Raw genomic sequence first — 26,212 nt, 5'->3', positions numbered from 1 at the left:
ATTGGACATTACTTATTCTTTCCTTTTATAGCTCAGTGCTCTACACATTCCATGTGTCCTATTTATTACAGTCCATTCTCTTAACACATGCATCACAATAACACGGCAGCCATTTACTTACATACAGTAAGCCTTCAGTGAGTGTGCTCCATCAATATTCATTTTGGGTGCAATAACCAATATACACTTAACAGTATACATGCCAGTACATATTAATAGCGACGACTGTAACGTGAAAAACTATAGATACTCTACAATAAAATTTTAAAAAAGCTACGTGTTACTGATATCCCTGCCAATTAACTCTTTTTTTTCTGTGATACGTTTCTGGTCAAGGAGTATAGCAATTGAATCTGCCAATCCTTGCTGGGACTACATTTAGAATGCATTTTTTTAGTTGATTCAAATTTTAATGCATTCCCCCAGGGCTGTTTGGAAACACTCACTGCCCTTTGAGTCAAGCTGGAATCAGGCTTCACTGGAAGCCCACAAATAAGGAAACTGGCAGGGCTAGAGAGAAGGCTTTTCCCCCCCCGATATCTTCTTTGCATCTGCATTTTTGCAGAAATACAGAAAAAGCTGCTGCAACATTCATGAATTCATCATTTCTTGGTAAGAAGAAGAAGAAAAAATCATGATGACATATCCATCTTTTGCCATTACGATCAAAAAGATAACCTAATCTATACCTCCGACACAGTGACAACATCGATTCCTGCACAGACCACTGAGCTCCTGCAGACAGAGCAGCACAGTCTCTTAAGTCACCAAAACAGAAATGGTCTAATCAAAAGCATTTCCAAACCGCACACTGTTACTATAGATACAAGGTGGCATCAGTTGACACAAAGGTGATTTAAGGTAGTATTTTTATAATATGACTGAAAGCAGATATGATGTTTTTAGGTTACCATTGGGTGAACTTTAATTCCTCTAACCTTAATGCTTTTAGATCTTTTGACCTTTACGTTACTGCCGGCCACCTTAAAATAGCCATTCCACCTTAAATTTCCCGGGATGAGAGTGAATGCGATTCTCAAAATTTAAACTCAAGTTATTGAAAGAATGTTTATAAAAGTCTGCTTTCGATGGATTAAAATACTACCCTAACAATCCAATATTAACTGTCTGGTTACTGCATTTCTCACTTTATACTGTATGGTACCTTGAATATATCTATCTGTCCCATAATGATAATTCTGCTTTGCAAAAAGCCAGGTAGTATTTGCTTAGCTGCGACACCCCTGCCAGACCACACTTCTTTTTTGTCTACAGGCTCCATAAAGTCTGTTTGAGCTCAGACATGGTAAATCCATCTGTACCAAACCTGAAATCACAGTTCGTGATTGCAGTGTACTTTTGTATATTTTCAATAAAGGACCTGCTGTATTCCCCCCCCCCCCAAATAAGACTCAAGCAAGCCCTCTGTCCCAGGCCTTTCCTTTGACTCTCTCTGATTTTGTTTGTTTTAATCTAATGCATGATTCAAGAGCTGTAAATCCCAGGCAGACCTTCTGTATTTATAAACTACCCTGGTTCTGGTTCCCATGATCAATGTGTATAATTCAGAAACCCAACCTTGCATCTTGTTCACAGATCCAGCCTGACAGAATTATAAACAGAATTGTGAAGCACTGGCTGTCATGTGGACAGCGCCTGGGATTTTCACATTACCAAGCAGGAGGCCTAAAGCCAAGACAAACGAAATGGGAGCCTGGCGCCTACAAATTAAACTATGTTAAGGACGTGCATATTTATTTAATACAGTCATACAGCCTAACATTCTTTGTGTCCAACATGTCTATTCTGCAGCCAATTGTGCATCCCATCATACATGCAAGCCTAGCAATTGCTACTGGCTGAATAATAACACACCATCACATTTTGCAAATTCACCATTGGAAATAAACACAAAATAATTATTTTAAGCTCTGCCAAAATATAATGTATTCATTTCAATACAGGATTAAAATAAAATAACATGGTCTACCACTGCAGTCAAAACACAGTACACCACAAATGGCCAAAACGCAGTATGATAAGGGCAGCTCCATTTTCAGCAAGCATTAGGGTTCTTGGGGCACTACGCATACTGGATTACACAAAACAATGCATTAGTGTGAACTAAAATCTATTTATGAAAACAGTAATGCATGGGTCTGCCAATTATACCATTACCTATTTTCACCAAGAGTTAGAACAAAAGCACACGATCGCCCAAGCCTCAAGATTATTACTCTATGTGAAACACATATTTCAAAATAAATAAATACAATATTAAAAAAGGTGTAGTAAATCTTGATTTATAACATCAGATATAAAAATGCATGCAGAGCAATAAAAACAAGATTTTGGAAGATATGTGGTGACTTAAACATTACTCTTTGTTTACATTTTTGTGCCTATGGTATTGGATGCTGTAGCCTCAATTTTGTTACAAACAGGCACGGCCCACAAGACAATATTAACGATGGAACGGTAATTTGTAGGATATTTTGCACCACAATGTAAAACTGGGTACGTGTTAACTCTCCGTTTTAAAATGTTTAAGACTTTCAGAATTTGCATTTTTGTGCAACATATACAAAATGTACACCATCACTAGATTTGACCAGAAATGCTTTACATCAGGTCTACAGGACCATAACTAAGGCTACGATTTTATAACGGAAATTGTGAACTTGAATAAAGTCAGTGAAAATCTTGGAAATGGATGTAAAAAACACATTTGATTAGGTGCTTCCTTTATTTCTATCAAAAATCTAGAAATACAAATCTGCGAGTATCTGTAAATTGTGTGGTTGTGTATGCACGCAGCATTTAAGCAGAGATCTGCAGCAGGAAAGACAGCTATACAAAAACCAAACAAACAAACAAAAAAACGGTGAGTGAGCTGTTTCCTGTAAAGACAGAAGAATAAATGCACCAGAGAACAGACGTTTAAACGACTACACAGGCTTTCTTTACAACATGCTGTTTAACTAGTAACATTTAAACTTGTCAAAAGCAATAGTCTTTATATTATTGGTTTTGGTGCACTATTTAAAGCTCTTGTGTATGATGATGTAGCTAAAACTTCATTATTTTGTGATCTTTCTGTGAATTCTTGTTTTTTTGTGAAATGTAAAAAACATGACCATGCCAAAATCGTAGCCTTAACCATAAGAACATTCTACAACAATTTCTTCTCATGGTTGGTACCTGCCAAGCTTTACTGCTCTAACATGCACATATCCAACTGAACATTAGGTGCTTGCTCCTAATCAAATTGCATATATGGCATCACTAAAAACCAGCTGTGAAAAGTCAGACACCAACAAATCTCCATAGAAACACTATTACAAAACCAACTGCATTGTTTGTGAGCTGCTTGACATGACCTCCCTGCTACCCTACAGTTCAAGGTTGTGAATAGAATAAGGGGTGCTGTCTTCGCTCTGTAGGAGAAAGGAGGAGGTCAGTCTCATGTTTGGAAGTCCCGTTCCCAACAAAAGGAGCAGGATATTTCAGAACAATGACAGATTCCTGTTTAAGTGGAGAGGGAGTCATGCCAAGGACTCTCTTAAGAAATTCCTTTAAAGTCTAAACCTGTCCACTACTCTTTTTTCTTCATACACTGTTTCCAAAGAAACAGCAACAATATTCCTTGTGGGTATCAACTTTATAAAAGGTTATAGTGGTAATCAAGGCTGCCCATTTCCTTCTGCTTGTTAGCATAAGCAAGCTTATCACTGCCACTCTTGACTATATTACTCCTTTGAGCTATGATTAAAGCCAACATATGTGAGGTTAAAAATATATGTTTTCATTAACACATGGACTACAAGAATCCAATTATATACAGTTAATCTTTACAAGGAGATTCACACTAACATTTCTAGCTGATATGTAAACCACATTTTCTTTTTTTCTTGACATCTGACACCGAATACATTTCTTTATTCTTGGTCTACCATTTTTGTTCAATAACTTGATTTTTATGCAGCTCATTTTGTTGTTTAATAATCCAACCATCAGATAGCAAAACCTAATGAGGACTCAACCTGCAATTCTAGCTTCCGATTGCAGGGGCAGCGTCTGTGGGCTCTTTACAGTTATGTCATTCCAAACAGCTGGAGTTTCATAAAAGGATTCCATCCAATCATCATTTGTTTCTATAAGGCATAGGATATTGGGATGCTTACAGAATGATGACCACTCAAAATCCTTTGAAAGGCAGACACAATGTAAAAAAACTATTAAAAAAAAAAATGTTTAACTACAAGTTCCAGCTAATTTTTTAAGATGCCTATTTAGAAAACATATACCTTATTACAGGTTTATGGAATAAGGTATATAGTATTACATGTTTATGGGGAGCCTCTATGGATATGTGTAAATGAAAACTTCTAAGATGCTTCATACTGGCTGCCCATTCCACTCTGGGAATTCTATTGTGATTTTACCCGACAGAGAAAACAAACAATGCTGTAATCCCCAAAGGGGAAGAAAGGTCAGCTTTGCTTTCCTTGAACTTCCATCATACATTTCCTCAGCCTCAAAGACTCAACACAAGAGGAATGACATTCTCATTATTATGAAAGCCGAGGTCATTAAAGGAAATATGATTTGAAAGTGCTGTGCATTTTGTCATCAGGTCACAGGGGAATGCTAGCTTCATTAGAAAATACCTTGTGTCAATACTGCAAAAATACAGCTAGAATTAATTCCTAATGTTAATGAGAGAACAGCTAAAAGGCAGAAGACTCCTATACAAAAAACAAAATTTTGTAGAGCCTATAATGCTAAAAAAGGACAGAACTTGCTTCCATAATAAACACGGATAAAGATGTTCTGAAGGTAAAGGTTCAGATAGAGGGAAGGTGTCATTATTTTGCAACGACAATGGTTTCCATAGACAGATGTACTGAAATAATTTACAGTACCTTGGAGTATTCTGGTTGCTTTATTTGGTAAAATTGGTAAAAGGGTCTGGTGATAATGAAACTGCAACACAGGTGATAAGTAAACTTGTCTTCATTACAAATCAGCCAAACCGGTTGGGCCAAGTCTTTTGACTGAACTTGTCTGGCTTTGTACTGCAGTGCAATAAGGAGCTTTGATGACATCAATGCCTGAGCTCTGTTCTATGATGAGTTCAGGACTCAGCAACTAAACCAAGAGATAACACCCTGCTGGCGCTAAACAGAGACGTCGTTCTTCTGACGAGGCAGCTGCTCACAGCTCTGGAAGGCTATAAAACTCCTCAGCACAAAGGCAGCATGTACATGTAGCTTAATTTGGGACCTCTGCCTTTCCTGAGCATTTCCCCAGCCAGGATGCACACACAACGACCACTGTGTCGTCAGATCATTACTATGCAAATCATACTGGCATGGTTATTCAATTAAATATATACAAATTCTGTAATACATTCAGCAATAGTAATAGTGTATATATTTTTTTCTTTTCTCCCACCCCTCCCCCCATAGCATTTGTTTCATTATATTAGATTTATTGGATTAGGTGAAGCCAGCTTCAGCTTGGGTAAAAGATAGCAGGCATAAGGACATCAAAATTTCAACATGAATATATTTCAATACGGTTTTCAAAGGCATTTCTGGTAACTAATACACCAGAAGATAGATACTGTACATAGAATAAAAAATAAAAAAAAGAAACACGGCATGGAGTAAACAGAACAGTCAAGATTATGAATGATTTAAAAATAAATATATATCTGAATTGGCACAGGCTTAAATACTCACTATTGTTTTTTTTTTTTTTTTTATGTGAATATATACCGTTGTCTCATTTAATCAATGTTTGCTTGTCTGACTGGGCTCTGTCATACACATAAGCAGCTTCTGTTCTTGTCTGCTCCTTTACCAACTGTCAGAACATACGCTGCGCAAGCAGCACATGCTAATGTGTACTTGACAACTTGCCTAGTTCTAATGTTTGATATCACTGGTAACGTACGGAAAAGAAAAGAAAAAAACACAATAATAAAAAAAAAATACTGGTGTAAGTCAAATCTCTTAAATTAAATATTGTTTATAGTTAATTTTAAATAAAAATCAACCAAGTTGTAAATCTACAAGTTCTATTCTAAAGTGTTTAATTTTTCTAAAAAGCATGTGCAGCACCTCTAGCATGTGGCACACAGAGCAAATGTACAGCACAGTACATCGGGCACCCAGGGTCTGATGCCTAGATGACAGTGAAAAGGTCGAGAACCTCTGCTTTAAATCACCCAATAACTGTTCTTACTTCACATAGTCTGCTTAATGCAGCAGCTGACACCTACAGAATTTTGTAAAATTCTAACTGGTACTGAAAACACTGAAAGGGACTAACTTAATTGAGTGCTGGCGAGATGTTCACAAGGAGGGAGTATATAAAAAACCAACACCAAAGCTTCAGCCCTTTAGAGTCTGTGCTCATACCACTGGGGAAACTCCGAGGAGGACTGCAGATTGCAGTCCAGCAGCACTTGCACAGCCTGGCTGTTCATGCACATGCTTGGGAGCTCATATGGTAAACCGATAAACAGAGCAGTGTCAAAGTATGGCCAGCAAGTCGTCTGGAGGTCAGGCAGTGAAGTATGTAAAAAAGGTAAGTAAGAAATGGATTCACCATTGCAAGAGCTACTGTATTTAACATGTGTTTGTTCGAAATCTGAATATTAAAAATCTACATTAAAGGCTATTAAAGATTACAAATCAGGACAATTTAGTGATCTGTTAAGTTTCATCCTTGTGACAATGCAAAACAAAAAAAAGGAGACTACTGTTTTCAAAGTATAGACGCTAGAACAAATATTCTGTAATAAACATTTCTTTTTCTTCAGCTTTTTCTTGGTCTGTGTTATATTTTATTCAAGCCCGCACCATAAATGATGCAGCGTGACAGTCTCTCACACAAAAATGTCTTTCAGTTTAATTAGTACATTAACAGGAAAAAAGTTTGTTTTGTTCAATTTAATTAGGGTAGCTTCACACCAATTTTAATTCACTTCAGTTTTGAACTGGTTAACATGCTGTGGGCCTCTGTTCTTTCAGATATTAAAACGGCTCATTCAGGGATACTGACCACAGGCAAAGTTGACAGCTCTATTCTAGGAATTCCATTCTCACACTATACAGGTGCTGCCTCACGCTATGCAATTATCTAGAACACTAATGTGGCCTTCAAAATGGGGAGCCTTTTCTACATTGAAAACACCTCCAAACTTGATGCATTCACACTATATATAAAAATGCAACAGATTTTTTTTTTCAAACAAATCTACAAGAAAGACATAAAACAAAGATATGCTACTACATGGAAGAGCTACAGATTTTAGGGTATTGATAATGAGTTACTGCTTTCTTATGCTGGTGATACATGGCATAAAAGAGAGGTTTTAAATAAAAGGGCACATACCAAGAGCTTCTTCATTCCTTTGTGTTGTATGTGCAGTACAAGACATTTGCACTTACACCAGTGTATTCATTTCTCAGCATTTAATGTAAATGTAGCAACAGGAATAGATTAATACCTTTTTTTTTAAATCTTGTTTAACCAAGGGGCAAAAAAGATCTATTATCCCCTCCCATTAGCGAGAACTAAAAAGTATAGCTTACCAAGGTGCCCCGTATATTCGAAATCCTTTGACTGTCACCTCAGAGTCTTGCAGATATAAACAGTTCGACAGGAGTGACTGAACATTGTCAAAGTCCTCTGGTTTCAACTTGGACACAGACGGAAAGCGGTAGTAATCCTGCTTCACCAGCTCCGACATGAACTCCTTATCAAACGTCAGCTCATGGTTTCCAGCGATTACTATTTTAAATTCGTAAGGAAGGCTTCCTAGAAAGAAAAGAAATGGAATTAAGTAACACAGCAATGAGGCTATTTGAAGAAAGAAAAAGAAAGAGAGGTATTCACTTCTGCTTTAAGGCCATATATGTATGTATCTCTTCTTAGTCAAAATATGAAAATCCTGCTGTTTGAGAGAAGTCATTATAAAATCTACTATGCTAATTGCTTGAACAGCTGTGTGTAGAATAGCTCCATTTTAAAAATCTGTATTAATAATATGACGTAAAATGACGTACCATTGGCCATTTGAAAAAAAAACAATGCGGTTACAATTATAAACATTCTAATTATAAAGCGAATAGTATTCTGGCAGCACTGTTGGAACACCGCTTGGTGAAAACCATCTCCGGGCCTAGATCTGCACAGTTCATTGCAAGTTTGCTGTATTTTGACTAAAAGCCTTTTTGGGAACAAAAACACAGTCTTAACTGAGTAAGGTCAGTCCACTGGCTGCTTAAGGGGTGCCCTTCTAGTTATTGCTTTTATTATTATTTTTTTTTTGTATCTCCACTTCCAGACTGCAATGGGTTTGCTAGTACTGTACTATTATTCAGCAGCACTGCAGAGTCGATGTGCTAGGATTTTGAGAAAGCAGTACCCTAATGGAGTTGGTATTTTTAATAATTTAATTGTTTCATCAGACTAGGCTTATTATTCATTGATGATATTTACAGTAAAGCAGAATCAGCTGCCGCATAACCCTTTATTCTCAAAGGGAAATGACAAAAAATGTGTTGTATATCGAGGTCCCTCTGTTGTAACAGGGTTATACAGTACCTGAAATCACCATTCAACATTGCTATAGCCCAGCTGCAGTGCAACATCGTGGCATTGGAAATGCAAAACAGAGAGAGTTATAATTCTTTACAGGAGAATTGCAGGACAGATTTTCCTCAATGCACTTGGTTTGCACAGGAACAACATCCTTTGTAGTCTGCTAGTGAGCTAAACTAATTATGGCCCATATTAGCCTCTCTTTATTAGGTCTCGCTTTAGGACATTAAGTATTCTTTAAAACTTGCAAAGACCAACTTATATCTCCCCATTGCTAAAACCACTGCACTTACAATGCTATCTCTGTTTTGCCCTTAGCATATTACTGTTACTATTATACCGACAGAAATTCCAGCATGTCACTGTGTACACTGCAATAAACACAACATTTTTATTCTCATCCTTTTTTTGGTGTCTTTTTGATGACTATAAAAAAAAGTAATTCAAGAGACAGCAAACTATGGGTCACAACATGCTAGGATACTAGCATGCGTTGTGGAGGGGGCTGCAGCTGAAGCCTAGAAGTGTTAATAAAGTGCTAAATATATACGCCATACCTCGAGGAAGAACTCCATCAAGATGACATTGAAGCAGCATAATGCAGCACTTTCACAGTGACACAAACCCCTTGGACGGAAGCCATCCGTCAATTTAGTCAGGAACGTTTGTTTCTGACGGCAGTAACAGTGTGCGACACTAGACCCTCCCTGTACCCCTTCAATTCATTTTTGGCATACATATTTCAGATACAGTACACAGTTACCGTACAGTGGCATCTTTGTTCTATTTGTTTGCTGCAGCACACAGTATTGAAAGGAGGTTCCTCACCTCTGAGGAGAGCAGTGAATAAGATTACGTTTTGAAGCTGCCTTTTATTACCTAAAACAGCAGTTCTACGGCTCTTTCAGTCTGTCGATACCTATTGCTCGTAATCAGAATGAAAGAGGAAGGGTAAAACTTTGTGTTCCTTTACTTTAAATTAAACTGAAACAGCAGTGCTTCATAATCCCTTCCAAATCTAATAAGGGAAAGCCACCTCTCAATTTCAAAATCCTAAGGCATCCTCTAACTACATCACAGATTCATTTACATGGTGCTTTCTTGACGTGAAAAACGAAATCACTGGCTACAATTGGCTTATCCCATATTGAAGAGTGAAGGCGCAAACGGCGACGAATGCAATTATTGCATACCAACTCTATTTCCTCTACTCAGGAGGGAATTTTATGAGAGCATTTTATTGCCATCAAACTTTATTTTAAAAACCGCCAATACAAATCCCTCCCCCCCTTTACTTTCAATAACAAAAGATTTGTAAGATAGCCCTGATGAAACAGAGCCATCTATAATTCATTAGTTTTACACATTTAATCTATGAAAAGGAAGGAACAGAAACCAGTAATCTAAATGCACACTGGTTTTCACTTACAATGCCAGCCTAGAATCGTTCTGTTCATATTCAAAACACACAATATAGTGAAGCACAACAGATTCTTCTAACACTGTACCGCTATTTTAAATTCATATTTTTATTTACAACATATTATCAAGTACTATCCAACACAGGGCATGCATTGCAAAGTCATGTGTATTATTAATAAAGCAAACACTTTTTTATATACAGTATATACAAACTGCTGCAACAACAACATAGACATTCAGAAATTGGTTCTACAGTATAAGCTACATATATTGATAACATTCTAAATCTAAACACATGGCACCAAGGACAGTATTGTGAAGACAGTGGGTCCTAAACATTTTTAGCAGAGTAGCGTATAGGACAGTGTATATATAGTTACTATCATTTTCATGCAAGCTGTAATTACACATGAGCTTAACCAAGGAATTCAATGACTATTCTCTTGCTCTTCATGTTCTCATTGTAAAAGGGAAGCTCAGTCTCTCTGCCCCAACAAAACCATTGTGAAACTTCTTCTGTTGTTACTCCTGTTGGCTGGCCACTGGTGCAAGCGAAGTGACAATTTCCATTCATACATTAGGCAGGGCTGTTTACAGCAGTGTTTTAAATTGTTCCAGTAGCTTTCCAGCTGATAAGACTCGCTCTCTAATCAATATCTTCTACTGGAGTCTTCAGCCTTGAAATGTATGAATCAAAAAAGTATATATATATTTTTATTTAAGATAGGAAAAACTGACACGGGTAGTTAAACGTTCCAGCAAAGAAGAATTCTGTTCAGTTATTATCTGCAAGTGTGTTTTAAGACTGTCGCAACCACTTACTTACATATATATTAGTGCATGGCTGAAATAAGCTAATATATCATCTTATATCACTTTAATAAGGGAGACAACAAGCATAAAATAATAAAATGCTGCACTTTTTTTTTTTTTAAATCAGAAACAACTATACTGCGCACTGAGAAAGCCTGGAAAATAATTAAGGTCAGCAGGTTTTAAAATTATATATATATATTTTTTTTCAATCAAGTACTGAGCACAATTCAACATTTTCAGGAGTAAGTCAGCTTCATTAAACATAGGGATCAACAATATTTTTTTCCTGCTCTAAGCAGCACAGCCTCAAACAAGGCCTGTATTTATTTGTTTAGCATACAAGTCTAGATGAGAGTACAGGAGGACAGTGGTGGTGACACAAGAAGGGGCCGCTCTAAAGGTCAGTGACGTCACAGGCATTAGCGGTCCTTTATTGTCCTGCCAGGTACCTAAACCATAATCCATTCAGAATGTCTTCTGCTGCCATCTGCTTAATATTTGTGCTGTGAACACACCCTGTCCCTTTGGTCTATATGAACCTACTCCATAGTTGTAGTTAAAGGACCAGCTATAACTGATATATCGATTTCAAACAGCTAGAACATTTGGTGGGATGTGGACACCTTACAGCCTCTCTACAGTTGAAATCGAGACTAACAAAAGTTAAACAGATGGCAGCTCAGAGTTGTTTTTTTTTTGTTTTTTTTTGGCGGATTCCTTTTCAATAGGGTTCTGTACCTCGGTTCCATCTGACCTTTTACTTCGTTTTAGAAACCAGTTGTACAAGGTACAGCTATGGCCAAAAGATTTGCATCACCTAGAATTTTTGTATTGAGACATAATAAACATAAACTATCTGATCATAATTTGGATATTTTATTTAACATCATCTGTGCAAAATAACAAAAGGATATCATAAAAGTCGATATGCCATACTAGTAGTACAGTATTTTACGTTATATTTTGAAATGTCACATTTTTTTCAGGTTTTGGTCAGTATATGAAAAACTACAAAAGCGGTACGCAATTCATTATGTTAACATAACATTATTTCAGCAGGTTTCGTTTGATTTTATGACTTTATGAAGCATTAGTTAATTATATAGGATGATGCAAACCTTTTGACCATAGCTGTCTGTGTGTGTGTGTATATATATAAAAAGAAGGACATTCACTGCTTCAATTTTTTGCTGTGGGTATTTAGAATAGTTCCATTGGTCTGTGATTCATGCCATAAGTGTAAACGCATGTTCGATACCAATTGGAGTCCTGTTTTTTTTTTTTTCAACATCACATGGTGGTTAATTGTCACTGCAGAACACAAGTATAACTAGTACTATAGAAGGAAGCTCATGACATACAGAGTGAATGGTCTGATAAATTAGAGACTGAACTGCATTGAGCAGGTTTTGAAATAGAAGAAATAATGCTGGACAGCTTTTAATTAAATTCCGCACACTACTCATTTTTATGAGCAAATAAAACTATAAGACTACATGCCGTCATGCCAAGCAATATTTTATTTTAGCTTTCTTATGAATAAATACTTCTATGTAGGCCTTTTTTTCAGTGCAAACAGATATTCAAATGTGCAGAGTGTGGAGTTTCATTCCTATTGCACAACTCATGACAGCTATGGACTTACCAAAGGAAACAGCAAATATTGTGTACTGCAAAAACGGCTTGGTTTACTACAGTATGCATTCATTCTTATTTAAATACCTGCTCCATAAAGCCGAATGATTACTGCATGTGAAAGCTTTGACTGGACGACGTGATATAAGCTTCATTTGACACCTGTATTGAGGGACTGAGATATGATATACTATACTTAGCATGAGTGGCAACATTTAAATAATCACATTAATGATGAATTAAGTTGCTAATCTAATGACAAATAAAATACAATACAGGACATGTTGTATATTGTACTGATGTAGGTCCTAGGCATTTCTCTTTCTGCATACAGGTCTAGGAAACAATTGTAGAATAGGCAAGATATGCAGGGTATTTAATTAATTACTCTAGGTGCATCTTTTTCTGTGTGTTTGTTTTTTCAAATAAAATATTCACAGACATTAAATATATAACACAGAGTGAGTGGGAATACAGCAAGTTAATGTTTCTTTAATAAACAGTGTTCACTTTACCCAACTAGAAAGAAAAAAAAGGAGGAATGCAACTATAAAGACAACATTCTTTGTAAGGGACAACGGTAACTAAAACCTTTAATTTAATTAGGAATTACTGAATGGCATTTAGACAGTAAAAGGGTAATTGAGGTCAGAGAGAAAAAAAAAATGGACTCTTTACCTAACCAGTCGTTAAACTTCTTAACCTCGGAGGGCAGTCCCAGCTCAGTCAAATCGCCTGTGTGAAGGAGGACATCCCCATAGGGCATCTGGACGCCATCTGTTCGGGAGTGTGTGTCAGAGACACAGACGAAGCGTGTGTGGCCTGCAGGTTTCGGAGTGTCGTACGGGGTCGGGTCCACCCTGGTGTTTAGAGAATGGAACACACAGCACTTAGGGTAATATCACAGCACCCCGCAGTGTTGCCCTTTTAAAAATAGGCACTACTGTCCTGTGTATTCTAGAGAGGAAAGATAAACTGTTTTTGTACAGCATATGAAGCGTCCCTGTCAGGTATTCCATAATGGGTACGTTTCAGGAGATTGCAGTGATTCTTTATTTAGCTTTGAGGCTGATACGATATAAAAGAGATGCTTACAATCAATTTAATAAGTCAAGAGGTGATTGATTGTGTTGTATTCATTAACTGCCTACATTCTCAATGTAAATGTAATTACTATATATATATATATATATATATATAAATAAAATGTACATATTTGGAATAGCGATAGCTTGGGTTCCTGCAAAGAAGCAAGTTAAGTCAGTCTAAACAATTCCAGAATATATTTAACCAATTTGATATTCATGCTGCAGCATATGCCATATTGCATATGAATGATGAAATATTAAAAACAGTTAATAAAATGAAATACACTGCTTAAAGGAACTGCAAACTAGTTCACTAACCATTTCCATTAAAAAAAAAAAAAAAAACTGAAACCTTTAGAAGTTTCTTTCAAGTACAATTTAATTGCATCTGTAAATGTCAGAAAATCTGAAATATGTATTCATTCTGATTATAAGCAATACCTGCAAAAGAAAATATAGCATTTGTGCTAAAATGTTATGCATGTGCAGTAAAGCTCATTCTCAAATGTAGCCTGTAGGCTTTACCGTTATTTATGCAGAACTTCATGGTTGAGACAGTGCTAAGTGTTAATAAAATCCAGCTGGAAGTATCAAAGCAATACAAAAAGCTTCTGGCAGGCACCATATGATACATTACAGTCTAATGCTCTGAGTTTTTAATGTATATTAAAACAACCTTTTGCAACTTTTACTTGAAGTGGTATGACTTTTCACAACTGAGGAATTAAAACAGAAAGCCTTCCATTTTCTGTCCATTTTTGTAGTAAATCATCGTGTGAAATAAAACAAAATCGCTGGCTTTAAAAAATAACTTGGATATATATTTCCACAAAGACCTTTTTAAATAAAATATCACATAAGTCATAAGAAAAGGCTACATATAAAATGCCAAAGTAGATTGCCGTGTTAAAGACTCATTAACTTACTGTTTCTAAATGTCAACACCAGAATTAAGCTATCTGACTGTGCGTTTTATCTTTAAACTATTTTATTTTGACTACAGCAGAACTGTAAAGAAATCATGCCAGACAGTGTGCCCCACAGTGTTTAGTCTTGGAAAGAATTTCTAAATTGCTACTCAAATAACCAAGACCCATGTGAGGAAACCAGGAGCGACAATCCATCTGGTCACAGTTACCTGCTTTACAAATTATACATGTAGCAAAAAAACTATCCCACCTTCAAATGCAAGTGACTGGATTACATGACGGTACTTTGAACATACATTTCTGGGACCAGTAAGGGGAAGCAAACCATATTCTCAAAAACGAACATGAAATATTGTACTACTATTATGGCTTCCGGTAGACACTTGTGATATCATTTTGTAGTTAATTTGATTAGATGTTAAATAAAATATCTAAATTATGTTCATATAGTTAAATGTCTCAATTCTAAAAATCTAGGTGATGCAAAACTTTTGGCCATAGCTGTATATCTATTTGGCAAATTCCAAATGCTGACAAAGTTTCTTCTTTTATCTTTAGAGAACTCCAATTCGTTACCCTTTGTCAATTAGTTCTGATGTTTCAAATCCTGACGACAGCGGCACTGCAAAAAAGCAATACATACACTGGAACAATTGGCAGTCTTTGTTGAACGAAGGCCAGGGATTATGTAAGCAACGGGACTCCCGTGACCCCCTGACCTCTGTCAAGGTCAAGGTTAAGACACATTCATGAATCAGAATGGGGAATGTCTTCCACGTAGTCCCAGATTCTGATAGTCTCAATGACTGGTGGTAAAGATAGTCAGAACCAAATCTGATAACAATTGGAGAGGATTTTTATTTTTTGTCTCTTCTAGATATATGTAAAACAGTATCTATATAAAAGTCTGATGGGAGGACAGGCAGAGGTATAAGGAGAGCCATTGCAGTGGTGGTGAGGTTTGTACAAAAAAAAATGAGCCAATATCAATAAAGACACACCACATTAGTACCAAAGACATATATTATTATTATTATGATTGAGGCCAAGTTTAGAAAGAGTCTCTTACACTTCAGTGGTTCCTCTGAATACAGTTACACCAACAAGGCTGATTTTGGAAGAGTTCACAAATCATTTATAAATGCATGTTTAGTATTTTCAGTTATAAATGCCAACTAGCACGCTGTGTGGTTTTTTTTATATATATATTATTTTGAATACCTTTGTATGAACTGTAACCAAATTGATACCAGTACTCTGCGTAAATACTCCAGAACAAAGAATGCATACAAAATTAGATCAATTTAAACAATTTGTTATTTTAAGGCGTATCCCTTTTGAAAGCAATGCAAATTATATTGTAGCTCTTTTATGAAATGCTCTGCTGTGCTACAGCCCAAATCTTTATATCGCTTTGTATTATAAATGTATACGTCGAGGCTTAGGAAGACATAGCCGAACACATCACATGTTTTAACACTAGATCATCACCTGCACTGCCTCAACAGAAAATTTGACTGATTGGCCATAAAACAAAGAAACTGGTGCAGCATTTTATTGATTAAAATGTACCTCAGTTGTGTTTTACGAGGTACATGCCTCCACTGCAATAGATGCTGTTATGTGTTCAATTTGTGGCCTTTTTGAATCGCTACCATTCAGAAAAAAATATTACCTATACAGGTGGATCCTTTGACCGTACAGAAAACAAGCATACCCATTGATTTCTGCATTCCTGCTGTTCAACCAAGATAGAAAAGTCAGCAGATGCCATATGACATTTTTTTTGTTCTTAAATTTGATAATTGTAGAATACAAACACATTACAGCATTTTCAGTTACCTAATCCAGGTTTAGGAGTCAGATATGTGGAGAACACAATCAAAATACTGCACAAATGCCAACTAGCCACTATGGGCAAATTCTATCTACTGTATTGACCAGGATAGGCACTGGTAAATAAGAGAAAATATGTGGTCAAGGCAGGACCATCACTGTCTGCATATTTAAAATGAAAGGGAAAAACAAACCCTTACATTGTGTGATGTGGTCAGAGCAGGTCTGAGATTGTATTATTAGAAACTAAAGAGATCAGCAGAGGGACTGTGGTTAACCACATGGTGATGCCAATCAAGCAGATAGTTCTTTATATTCTTCATTTAAATTGAATGCATATTGTTGTGGTAAATGCTAGACAGGTTTAAAAGCTTCCAACCTGCCGACAATGGCCAGTATGCAATTGACTGGATGAGCTTAAGCAGTACTTATGAATGAGTTCATTATAGGAAATAATTCATGTTTGTCTAAGAAACTAGGATACTACAGAAAGTGCGTGCTTATGTGCCACATTTAGCACTGTTCAAATTGACAGGAAAATGTTTCTGCAGGAGTATAAACCTAAATTAACCTTTCAATATAATGAACATCACACAGACGAAAATCAACTTTCTGCAGAAACCACAAGATAACTTAGATCTACAAGAAATTAGAAAAAAAAAAAAAAAAAAATTACTAGCAGTTGCTATTAAGCTTCCTGTTTTCTGCTATCCCTGCAGTCACAATAAATCAACGCCAATATCCACCCTGGCATTGTGAGAGCGAGTAGCACGTTGGTTCATTTCTTGCTGAAGCATCAGGACGCTGTAGTATGCAATACAGACCATGCCTTTTCCCCTGGGGACATCCCCTCCAAAATCAATGGGTGTCTGAGCATCAAACCCGCAACCCACATGAAGAAGCAGATATTCCATTAACTTGTTCATGAGTTAGTACGTGGCAAAAAAAAAAAAGAAATACCAAAAAAAAAGCATGGAGAAGGCTGACAACAACAAATTTGAAAGAGATACTGTAAAAGGGGTTTCATTTTTAATTCACTGATGAAATCAAATCTAATAAATAACCTGGATAAAAAGCAAATCAGAATGTGTGAACATTTAATTTAAAAACATAAGTCACTTCGCAAACATAAAATGCCTTTAAGTTAAAATGCAGATGTATCCTTATGAATGAGAAAGTGAATGAATTTCCTCAAAATCCTCGTACCAGGCTTTAAAAATAACCACTCCTAAAAGTAAGTAAATAATTCTGTTATTGAAAGTTATGCTGCAGGCTGAAGTCATTATTGGTAGAGTTGCTCAGACAGTGAATCACACGCTCCACCACAAGAAGCTCCTGCCAATGAACCCGTGGAAGGACAGCCATCTACCGCAAAGGGGTGAGTCTCCAATCCATTCCTTCTAATTCCTTGACAGAGCGACTGACAGGCTGTAAAAGCATCAAATCAGTACTAATTGAGACATTTGCTTTGTTATAGGAGCACCTGTCGACCAAGGGCATGACTGAGATCACCAAAACTAATTTAGCTTTGGACGACCCCCCCCCCCCACCCTCCCATCAGACCTAAATGATTTTCAATGAATATCGGCCTAGGCTACAATTGAACCAGTGACCTAGAAGCTAAAGGTTTACTGTTGGGATCGCTAACCAGTCACTCAGCCCCCTTTCTCAGTTTTTATTTCATATGATGTAACAAGCCCTTACATGCACAGTACAGCACTCTGGATGACCACAGCAACATTAGTTTGCATGCTTGTAATGCTTTCTTCTGGGCCGCAGTGTCTAATTGTCATACTGTGGCTTACAACAGTGGCTGTTTTTTAAAACCCACTTCCTTTAATTGCAGCCTGCATCTATCAGCTAGAATAACAACTAAATACATGTTCATGTTATAATACTGTATATGTTTTAGGGACAGTGAAACCCTCGTGGACAGAAGAATTGAGTTTCACGTCACGTTTTCAATCTTGTGATTTAAAATCGACAAAAAAAAAATAATTAAATAATATACGGTCAGTAACCTAAGAGAATTTTTTTTTGGGGGGATTGGGGAGGGGGGGGGGGGGGGGGGGGCGGGGGGCGGGGACAGTTCTGTTTTCTGTGTTCAAAAATGTCCCATTAGCAATCTGTACCCTTTTAACCGTGACTATTGAAATTTCATTAAACCAGAAATCTTCCAATTTACATCACTAGCACCATTAATATTTTTCAGAAATATGTTTTAGGAAATGAAGAAAACTTTATAACTGAGCCCCTAAACAAACACTGTGATGGGGATAGCATCTTCTATTGTAGGAATGGGCTGCTGGAAATTGACCTTCCTGCTTATCAACTCTCCTCAAAGCCACATGTGCCTGACAGCACTGCTCTCTCTGTGCTCCCCCTTAAATCAAATAAAATGATAATGATCACACACAAGACAAACATTTACCTTTTCTTATTTAGCTTGGAGGTGAAAACAGCAATTCATTTTTATTTATGTATTTATTTTGTAATGCCGAAGCACGCAAAATAATTTTTGGAGAAGGCATGTCTCTGTCTTATCAGTTTGTGTTTAGAAGTCACTGTTGATTTAATAAGCACAAGTGGAAATGAATAATGGGGAATTAAATGTTTGCATATCAGTTAATGAACTGCTAGAAAGGACAAGATACAAGGCTACAAATGCACTACATACTGGGAGAATTGTGTGTCCATTATATCAAACTGTTATATTTAGCCATTTCCTAAAAGTGCCGGAGTTTGTAATTATGCCTAGATGTGGAGTTTGTTCTATACTAATAGCAGGTTTCTCTCAAAGAAATCCAATGGCTTCTTACTGCATTAAAAATAGTTTTTTATAACCAAAATAAGAAGTATACATACATACATATATATATATATATATATATATATATATATATATATATATATATATATATATATATATATTATATATATACACACACACATATACACACACACACAGAGTACATGAAATGGTAATGTACAATAAAAAGGCAGGAATTTCAAAAACTGCTTGCTTCAGCTTCAAAGATAACACTAAAGGCCTACGACTGTTATTCATTATTACTTAGACTGCATGAGCCACAACTCTGACTCCCAGCACCTTATGCCACCATGGCCCAAACACTTGTTTGATATGAAAGTCAGGAAAGGCCTGCTTTCTATCAGAGGATCTAAGAATATACACACACACACACAGAAAAGCATTATTTTCTCATTCAATAAATGCAATCTAAGATCTTTAAGTGTAAAAACTCATTACAGTACCACCATTTTCATTTAAGTCAGGGTATTTCACAACATCCTGGCTTCAACTCCTGGAGTTAACGAGAGATAAAGAACAAATCCCTAACACTCTTTTCAAGTGAACTGAACCGTTTTCCCAATGGAACAAATGTTTGATCAACTAACAACATATGAAATATACCGCCTCAGGCCAGCGGGCTGCAGGACATCTTAAGTGTTGACAGACTATCAGACATTAACTGAAAAAGTGTCACTGGTTAGTCTCTTCCTGGCCACTTGTGTTTATTATATCATCTTCCACCAGACAAAACAGAAAACGTTAAGAAATTAGCTGTACGAACAGTGACTTAACCTGCCTGTAATACTGCAGGCTTCCTCCTTTCACAAGTACAATTCATCTTTTATATCATCAGTTGTGTTAAACTAAAGATTTAAATAAGAATACTTCAGCAGGCCTTCTCAAGGGCCCTTGAAATTGTATTTCAACGAGAGAGTATTATTTTTTTTATGTGGCAGTTGCCTGCCTTTTAATTGGATCCCATGATAGAAGAAATTGAACATGATGTTAGCGACGCGTTTATTTATTTGTTAAGCACTCAGCATTTACTTTTTCAATAGGCAAGAAAATGAGCTTCCCATAGTCTTGTACCAATTGGATAACCAAACCCCTTCCACACAGACTGGCATTGCTTCAAAGGATGCAGACCCTTGTCTGGGAATGGACTAGAGGGTCTTTAAATGACATTGGTAATATAGCTCTAGACCAATTTGGAATTTAACATGGGTGTATACTTGATAAATCTCAATTCAATTTAATATACTAATAGAAATAAAACATAAGATATGCATCTATCATAGAGTTTTTACTATCGTTCCTATCAAACGTATTCACCTTTTAGAAAATGATACTTCTGCACTGCACTAGATACAAAATTCTGATTTGATTTTAACAATATATGCGACTAGGTTTACAGATTCACCAACGCAGTACTGTTTAGTTTTTATACCAGTTTACCTTAAAGCTGTCACCATCAAGTGCAGATTTGAGCAGGGTAAAACTGGGCTATGGTACAGGCTACAACGTATCCTCTAAGCTAAAACATGCATACATCAGTGCGTGTGTTTCAGCCTTGGATCAAATCTAATCTGACTGTTGCCATGTTTTAAATTTTTTTTTACATTTTTGTATGCATATGTAAAACTTTTGCTCAATGTTTTTAAAAACGTGTATACACTTTCATAATATGCACATATTAAAATCATGGCAATAGAAATTTTAAAAAGTACAGGACTTCAATAATAAAAGTGGTTTAAAGTGAACTTACATGTGCACATGAGGGGGCTGGAATCTGCTCTGGTTGATGTTGTAGTGGGTAAAGGCCTGGGTAGGGTTGGAGCTGTACTCATCCACGCTGATGGTAACTTTGCCCTGGGATGGAATTCCATGAGCCATCCTTCTGTCTTTTGGACATGAGCAATTCACAAGTATCCAGGACAAATTACTGCAGCAGGCATAGTTCAGAATCCCAATTCAAAAACCAGAAGACGATCGGCTTCAAAACCACGCTGCAATCTACAGAGAAAACAAAACAGAAAGCAGGGAATATGGAATATAAAATGTATTTTTCCAACCAGATAACAAACATATTAAATCAGATACTTAGCCAAACAACTTGTTAAATTATAAAATCAGTCTGTTACAACATCTTAGTGATTCTCAAGTAAAATGAAGTTTGGGACAAACTCAAAGCAAGTTAGTCTGTATGCAGTTTCATTGAAAAAGCCAATATCCAACCAACTGGATACGATCCTTCAAGTACAATGCATTTATGCTTCTCAGCTTGTGTTCTATGTTTAAACTAATGTACTTCTAATATTGAAATAGTTTTATCTGTGATTCCATGACAGTCTTTGCATGCAAAACAATAAAGTCAACTGAGATTCCAGGCCTACCTGTGACGATCCACCTGACTAAGAAACGTTTAAACCTATGAAGATAAATAAAAAGTTCCTAGAATTAAAAATATAATTACTGATATCTGGGCAACATTAAAATGTCTTACTAAAGAAAATCACGTTTATTTGTGTATTTGTTAAAGGCTATTTCTATTCCATATTTTCACGTCTTTAAATTAGATGGCAAGCACCACATTAAAATATAAACACACACTAAAAACTGTAATTATCCACATTTATTAAAAGAAGCCTTTGTTATACTAGGTAAATGTTTAAACTAAAGTTATGTTTGTAATCTCGTTCCCCGAACAAACAATTATAAAACGTTTTTGTTTTAGTTGACAGCTTGACAAAGTCGTAACTATATAATGAGGTGTTACCCCTAGAAGTATAACTAAAACAGTGACATAATGTTAGCACTTGCAGGCCACATATTAATAACATCCCTTGAATACAGTGCATTCAAGTCCTCATAGATCAGATAGGGTGCAAACTGTGTTCAACAGAGGCATGCTATTTTATCTGACCCGAGATTTAACACTTTCTGCTTAAGGAACACTGATAATAATGACATTCTAAAATACAGCACCGTACGGCGACGACGTTCTATAAATACAGCATGTTTTTTTTTTTGTTTAGAATAAAATACAAAAATAAACACAAATCACAAACATTTACATGCATGTAATACCTCTGTATAATAGTATTAGTATTCACCAAAGAATATCACTTAGCCCAAACTTGAGTAAAAAAAGTTACAGATAACCTCTGTATATATTGTGTGCAGCATTCTAGCTTCATATTCAGACAAAACGTGCACTAAACATTTACAAAAACATACCAATCAACATATAATATATATACACACATACATACATATACACACACACACTACAAAGAATTACAAGATGGCAATAGTTGGTAATAAAGTTATTTTCATTTTAAACTCTACAGTGCGTCCACAAATCCTTATTCAATGCAATGACTTAAAAACTATTAAAATATAAATCATTTAAAATATTGTAATTAATCTGAAAGCATTTCCCCTACATTTCAGGAACTGACTCTAATCCATCTGCGTGTTGCCGATGGTGTGCTTTCTTTCAGTCCGTCTAGAAGACTCCCTCTCACGGACTGAAGCTCAGACTCAACCCCCCTAGTGTTCTCTTGCTTGTCCCTGATTGATTATAATCAGTAGCCAATGGGTTTGACAACGCACCCTCCTCTGGCTTTTGTACAAATCTCCTGCTCAGCGTCATTCATTTAAGCGATCCACGACACAATCACTACTACTCGATCGTTACCATCAAATAAGAAAAAATGCCAAAAGCAGCTTGGGTTCAGTTGAGGAGATATATTTCATACATTTCAATTGATCTGGCACAGCACAGGTTTTCTTTTTACAGAAGTCTGTGATACATGATGTTGCTGCTGTATAGTGTTGCATTTTAGCTGCAAATGCATACAATAATGCACATTCTCCGCGATTAATCCTAAACCAATTACATTCTACTCCGACATTGTCACTTTCATCCAAATCCTTCCCTCTGTATTAAACAAATTAGGCCTCAAAGATAGCTATTTCACAACCCTTAACAACTGCCGAATTATTGTGGCACTTTAATTAAATGCAAACGTTTCTGAAACAAATGTTGCAAGAAATAGCGACTGTGTGCATTACACTTTTGTAACACTTCACCTTTTACAGATTGTAAATACAGATTCTTGCAAATACTGTACATAGTTCAGAATTGAGCAATAACCATAACCTGATTCAAATCTGGCTGAATGTTAAGTGCTCCTTTGTATTTAGCAACAGATCTTACGTTTCGTGTTATGTAATAAATCCTGGCATGTACCATTGTAGATTAAGCATTATTTTAACTTTGAAACTGACAGTTTTTTTTTTTAGTTTTTTTTTATTATTTTTTTTTTTTTTTAATAAACAGCACGCAAAAAAAAACCCCATTAAAAAATACATCTACAAACCAAATCACTTTCGCAAGAAAGGGAAAAAATATGAAAACTTAACCATCTGACACCGCACAGAACAAAATAATCTCCTAAAATATAAATTACTGTTACTAAAATACAATATTAATCAATTTAAAACTATGGCTTGGATATAAAATAATGCCGCGATCAACGGCATATGCAGCAACCGCTGCACTAGACTCTTGATCGTTCTTCTTGTAAATGACAAGGCACCTCTAACCCACGGCTTTGTGTTTTGTTATTTTTTTTTCCATGCAATTTTCTCGCTAATCGGGGTGAATACCTTTCCTGTGGCTGTAATGTGTCCCAGTGTTGCCCTCTCCGTTGTTAGAGACGCCGATCCATGGAGAATGAATGCCAATTTGGGAGGCTGGAAGGTTGAGCTTAGATCAGGCAGGGCAGAACCTTCGACCCTAAGGGACCCTCGGCTAGCTCGAGTGGAAATGAGGCACAGACAGAAACACAGAGAGGGAGAGAGCGAGAGAGAGAGCAGCCTCGATCTGGCAGAAAGGAGCCTGAGAGAGCAGTGCAGTGAGAAGGGACTGCCACTGGGGTCAGGGAGCAGAGCACGAGCTCACATACAACACACACACACAGCGGCAGACAGGCATGCACACTGTGTACACAGCGCAGCATAGAAGCAATGCGTTCCTTCCAGGAGGAGGTTTCTCGAGAAGCTGTACTCTGTACAATTTTGAAATGTGAAAGTGCAACAAACTGATATTGTCTCTAGGGTCAGGGATCAGAGGACATACTTTACGTATGGTACGAGTTTTCTTTTTTTTTTTTAAAGGAGTGGGAAAACCAGGACCTAGATGTCTGATTGTGCTTGTAAATAAATGACACAACTAAACATACACATATTGTTACATATATAAGTATATATATATATATAAGTATATATATATATATATATATATATATATATATATATATATATATATATATATATATATATATATATATATATATATATATATGAAAGTTTGTCTGTCTGTTCCTTTATGCATTCGGACTCCGCAGGAGCCAGTGCAACCAAACTTTGTATGGCCTCCTCTTTCATGCAGGGGAAGGTCGAGGGCTATGTTTGGATCCAGGATTTTGACCCCCTAGGCACTTTATTTAGTAACCCCATTGCTGGATCACTACAGTAGCCGTGTATCTCAAATTAAAGAAACCCACAAAACCAAAAAATAAATAAATAAATAAAAATAACAAAAATTTAAAAATGGCAAAAATAAAATTAAAAAAGTTTAAAAAAAAGGGAAAGGGGTCCGAGCGCATTGTGCGACACCCAAGATCTGTAACTTATAGGAAACCATAAGGCTACCGTTCCCCAATTTGTCATGCATGAAATATTGAATTTCCACTGGCAACGCCAGGTACTTCAGCTATTATATATATATATAGAGAGATAAATAGATAGATAGATAGATAAATAGATAAATAGATAGATAGATAGATAGATAGATAGATAGATAGATAGATAGATAGATAGATAGATAGATAGATAGATAGATAGATACTGTCCAGAAACACTAGCTTCCTGTAGTATGTTGCCGTAGATACTGTATTAGCGAAGACTAGTGTTTTTGAATGGTACTATGCTTTTTTTTTTTTTTTTTATGTGGGTTGTTAACTTAGGAACCTATACTGAAAATATTATCCTGTTTTCTGCAGCATAACAAAAACAAAGGGCATCTGCTTTTTAAGTCTCAGTTTTGCTTTCTGAGGAGCATGTTTAAATTTACTATGCCTGCTTTTATATGACTCACAGACTGACCAGCAATCAAGGAGGTGGGGCTACCTTTGGGGAATACAAACAAATGGGGCTTTCAACAAGGTGCATTTGCTAGTAGAAAACACTACAGTATAAACAATCTGCCACGGGGGGGGGGGGGGGGTAAGAGGAAGGGGCATTGACGTTGTATAGAATGCATACAATAAAGCAATGCAGAAATGCATTAAGAAAAGGCATTATAGGCCTAATAAGGATCCGAGAGACGACCACAAAGGATGCTCAACTGCCACCAGGTTTGAGAGTGCATGAGGTCAGATGCTACATACCAATACAAAAGAGTTGCAGCAGTGCAGATGGACGGGGAACGGAAGCCTATGTGCAGGACAAATAGGGATACAGGATACTGTACCGTACCAATTCTTTAAGACACGTGATTGTCAGACCCAGCTGTTACAAGAGATTTCCCTTATGGTTTCTTTCATATCATCCCTTGAGAACTTGCACCATGCATCATGCTGGTTAAGCCAACATTTAACTAGTGGGTATGTTTGTCTATTTTCTACTAGAAATATGATGGATCTGTAAGTCTAATACTGCACTTCTAAACATTTCTTACAAATAACAGTGCAAGAACAACTGGGGGCATTATGTTTTAATCCCTATTGGCATCAAAACGAAATAAAAACATTACAACATGTAGAAGTATTTCAAACCAAGGGCAAAACTGCTACTGAAAGGTCAGAGTAGTCCATGGATACAGTAAAGGTTGCAAAAAAGCAGAGAACCACATTACTGCAGTATGAAGTCAGATATTACTACTGTGCTGAGGTCAGGGAGCAAAACACACAGGGAAATAAGGAATTAAAAAAGCTGCAGCATAGCGGCACTGGAGTAGATCTGCCACTGAGTTCAGGGATCTCCAA

General features: G+C 36.5%; 1 protein-coding gene across 4 annotated transcripts in view; it reads right to left on the bottom strand.

Annotated features, from left to right (window-relative positions):
• Positions 1-24,136, bottom strand: part of LOC117431981 (metallophosphoesterase MPPED2) — a 36,863-nt gene extending 12,727 nt beyond the window's left edge. Inside the window, exons 1-5 of one of the 4 annotated variants that reach the window (XM_034053334.3) lie at positions 23,832-24,135; positions 21,551-21,585; positions 20,923-21,170; positions 13,171-13,352; positions 7,608-7,833 (exon numbers count right to left, since the gene is read on the bottom strand). In XM_034053334.3, the coding sequence (XP_033909225.1) occupies positions 7,608-7,833; positions 13,171-13,352; positions 20,923-21,050 (536 nt within the window). In that variant the 5' untranslated portion in view covers positions 21,051-21,170; positions 21,551-21,585; positions 23,832-24,135. Of the gene's footprint in view, positions 1-7,607; positions 7,834-13,170; positions 13,353-20,922; positions 21,171-21,550; positions 21,586-22,603; positions 23,267-23,831 lie in introns of those variants that run through there. The other 3 variants (XM_034053335.3, XM_034053336.3, XM_059002017.1) reach the window with 3 other exon arrangements.
• Between the last annotated feature and the right edge of the window lie 2,076 nt (positions 24,137-26,212).

Source organism: Acipenser ruthenus, chromosome 27, assembly GCF_902713425.1.
Source record: "Acipenser ruthenus chromosome 27, fAciRut3.2 maternal haplotype, whole genome shotgun sequence".
NCBI classification, from domain to species: domain Eukaryota; kingdom Metazoa; phylum Chordata; class Actinopteri; order Acipenseriformes; family Acipenseridae; genus Acipenser; species Acipenser ruthenus.
This window is presented reverse-complemented; position numbering and strand designations above follow the sequence as displayed.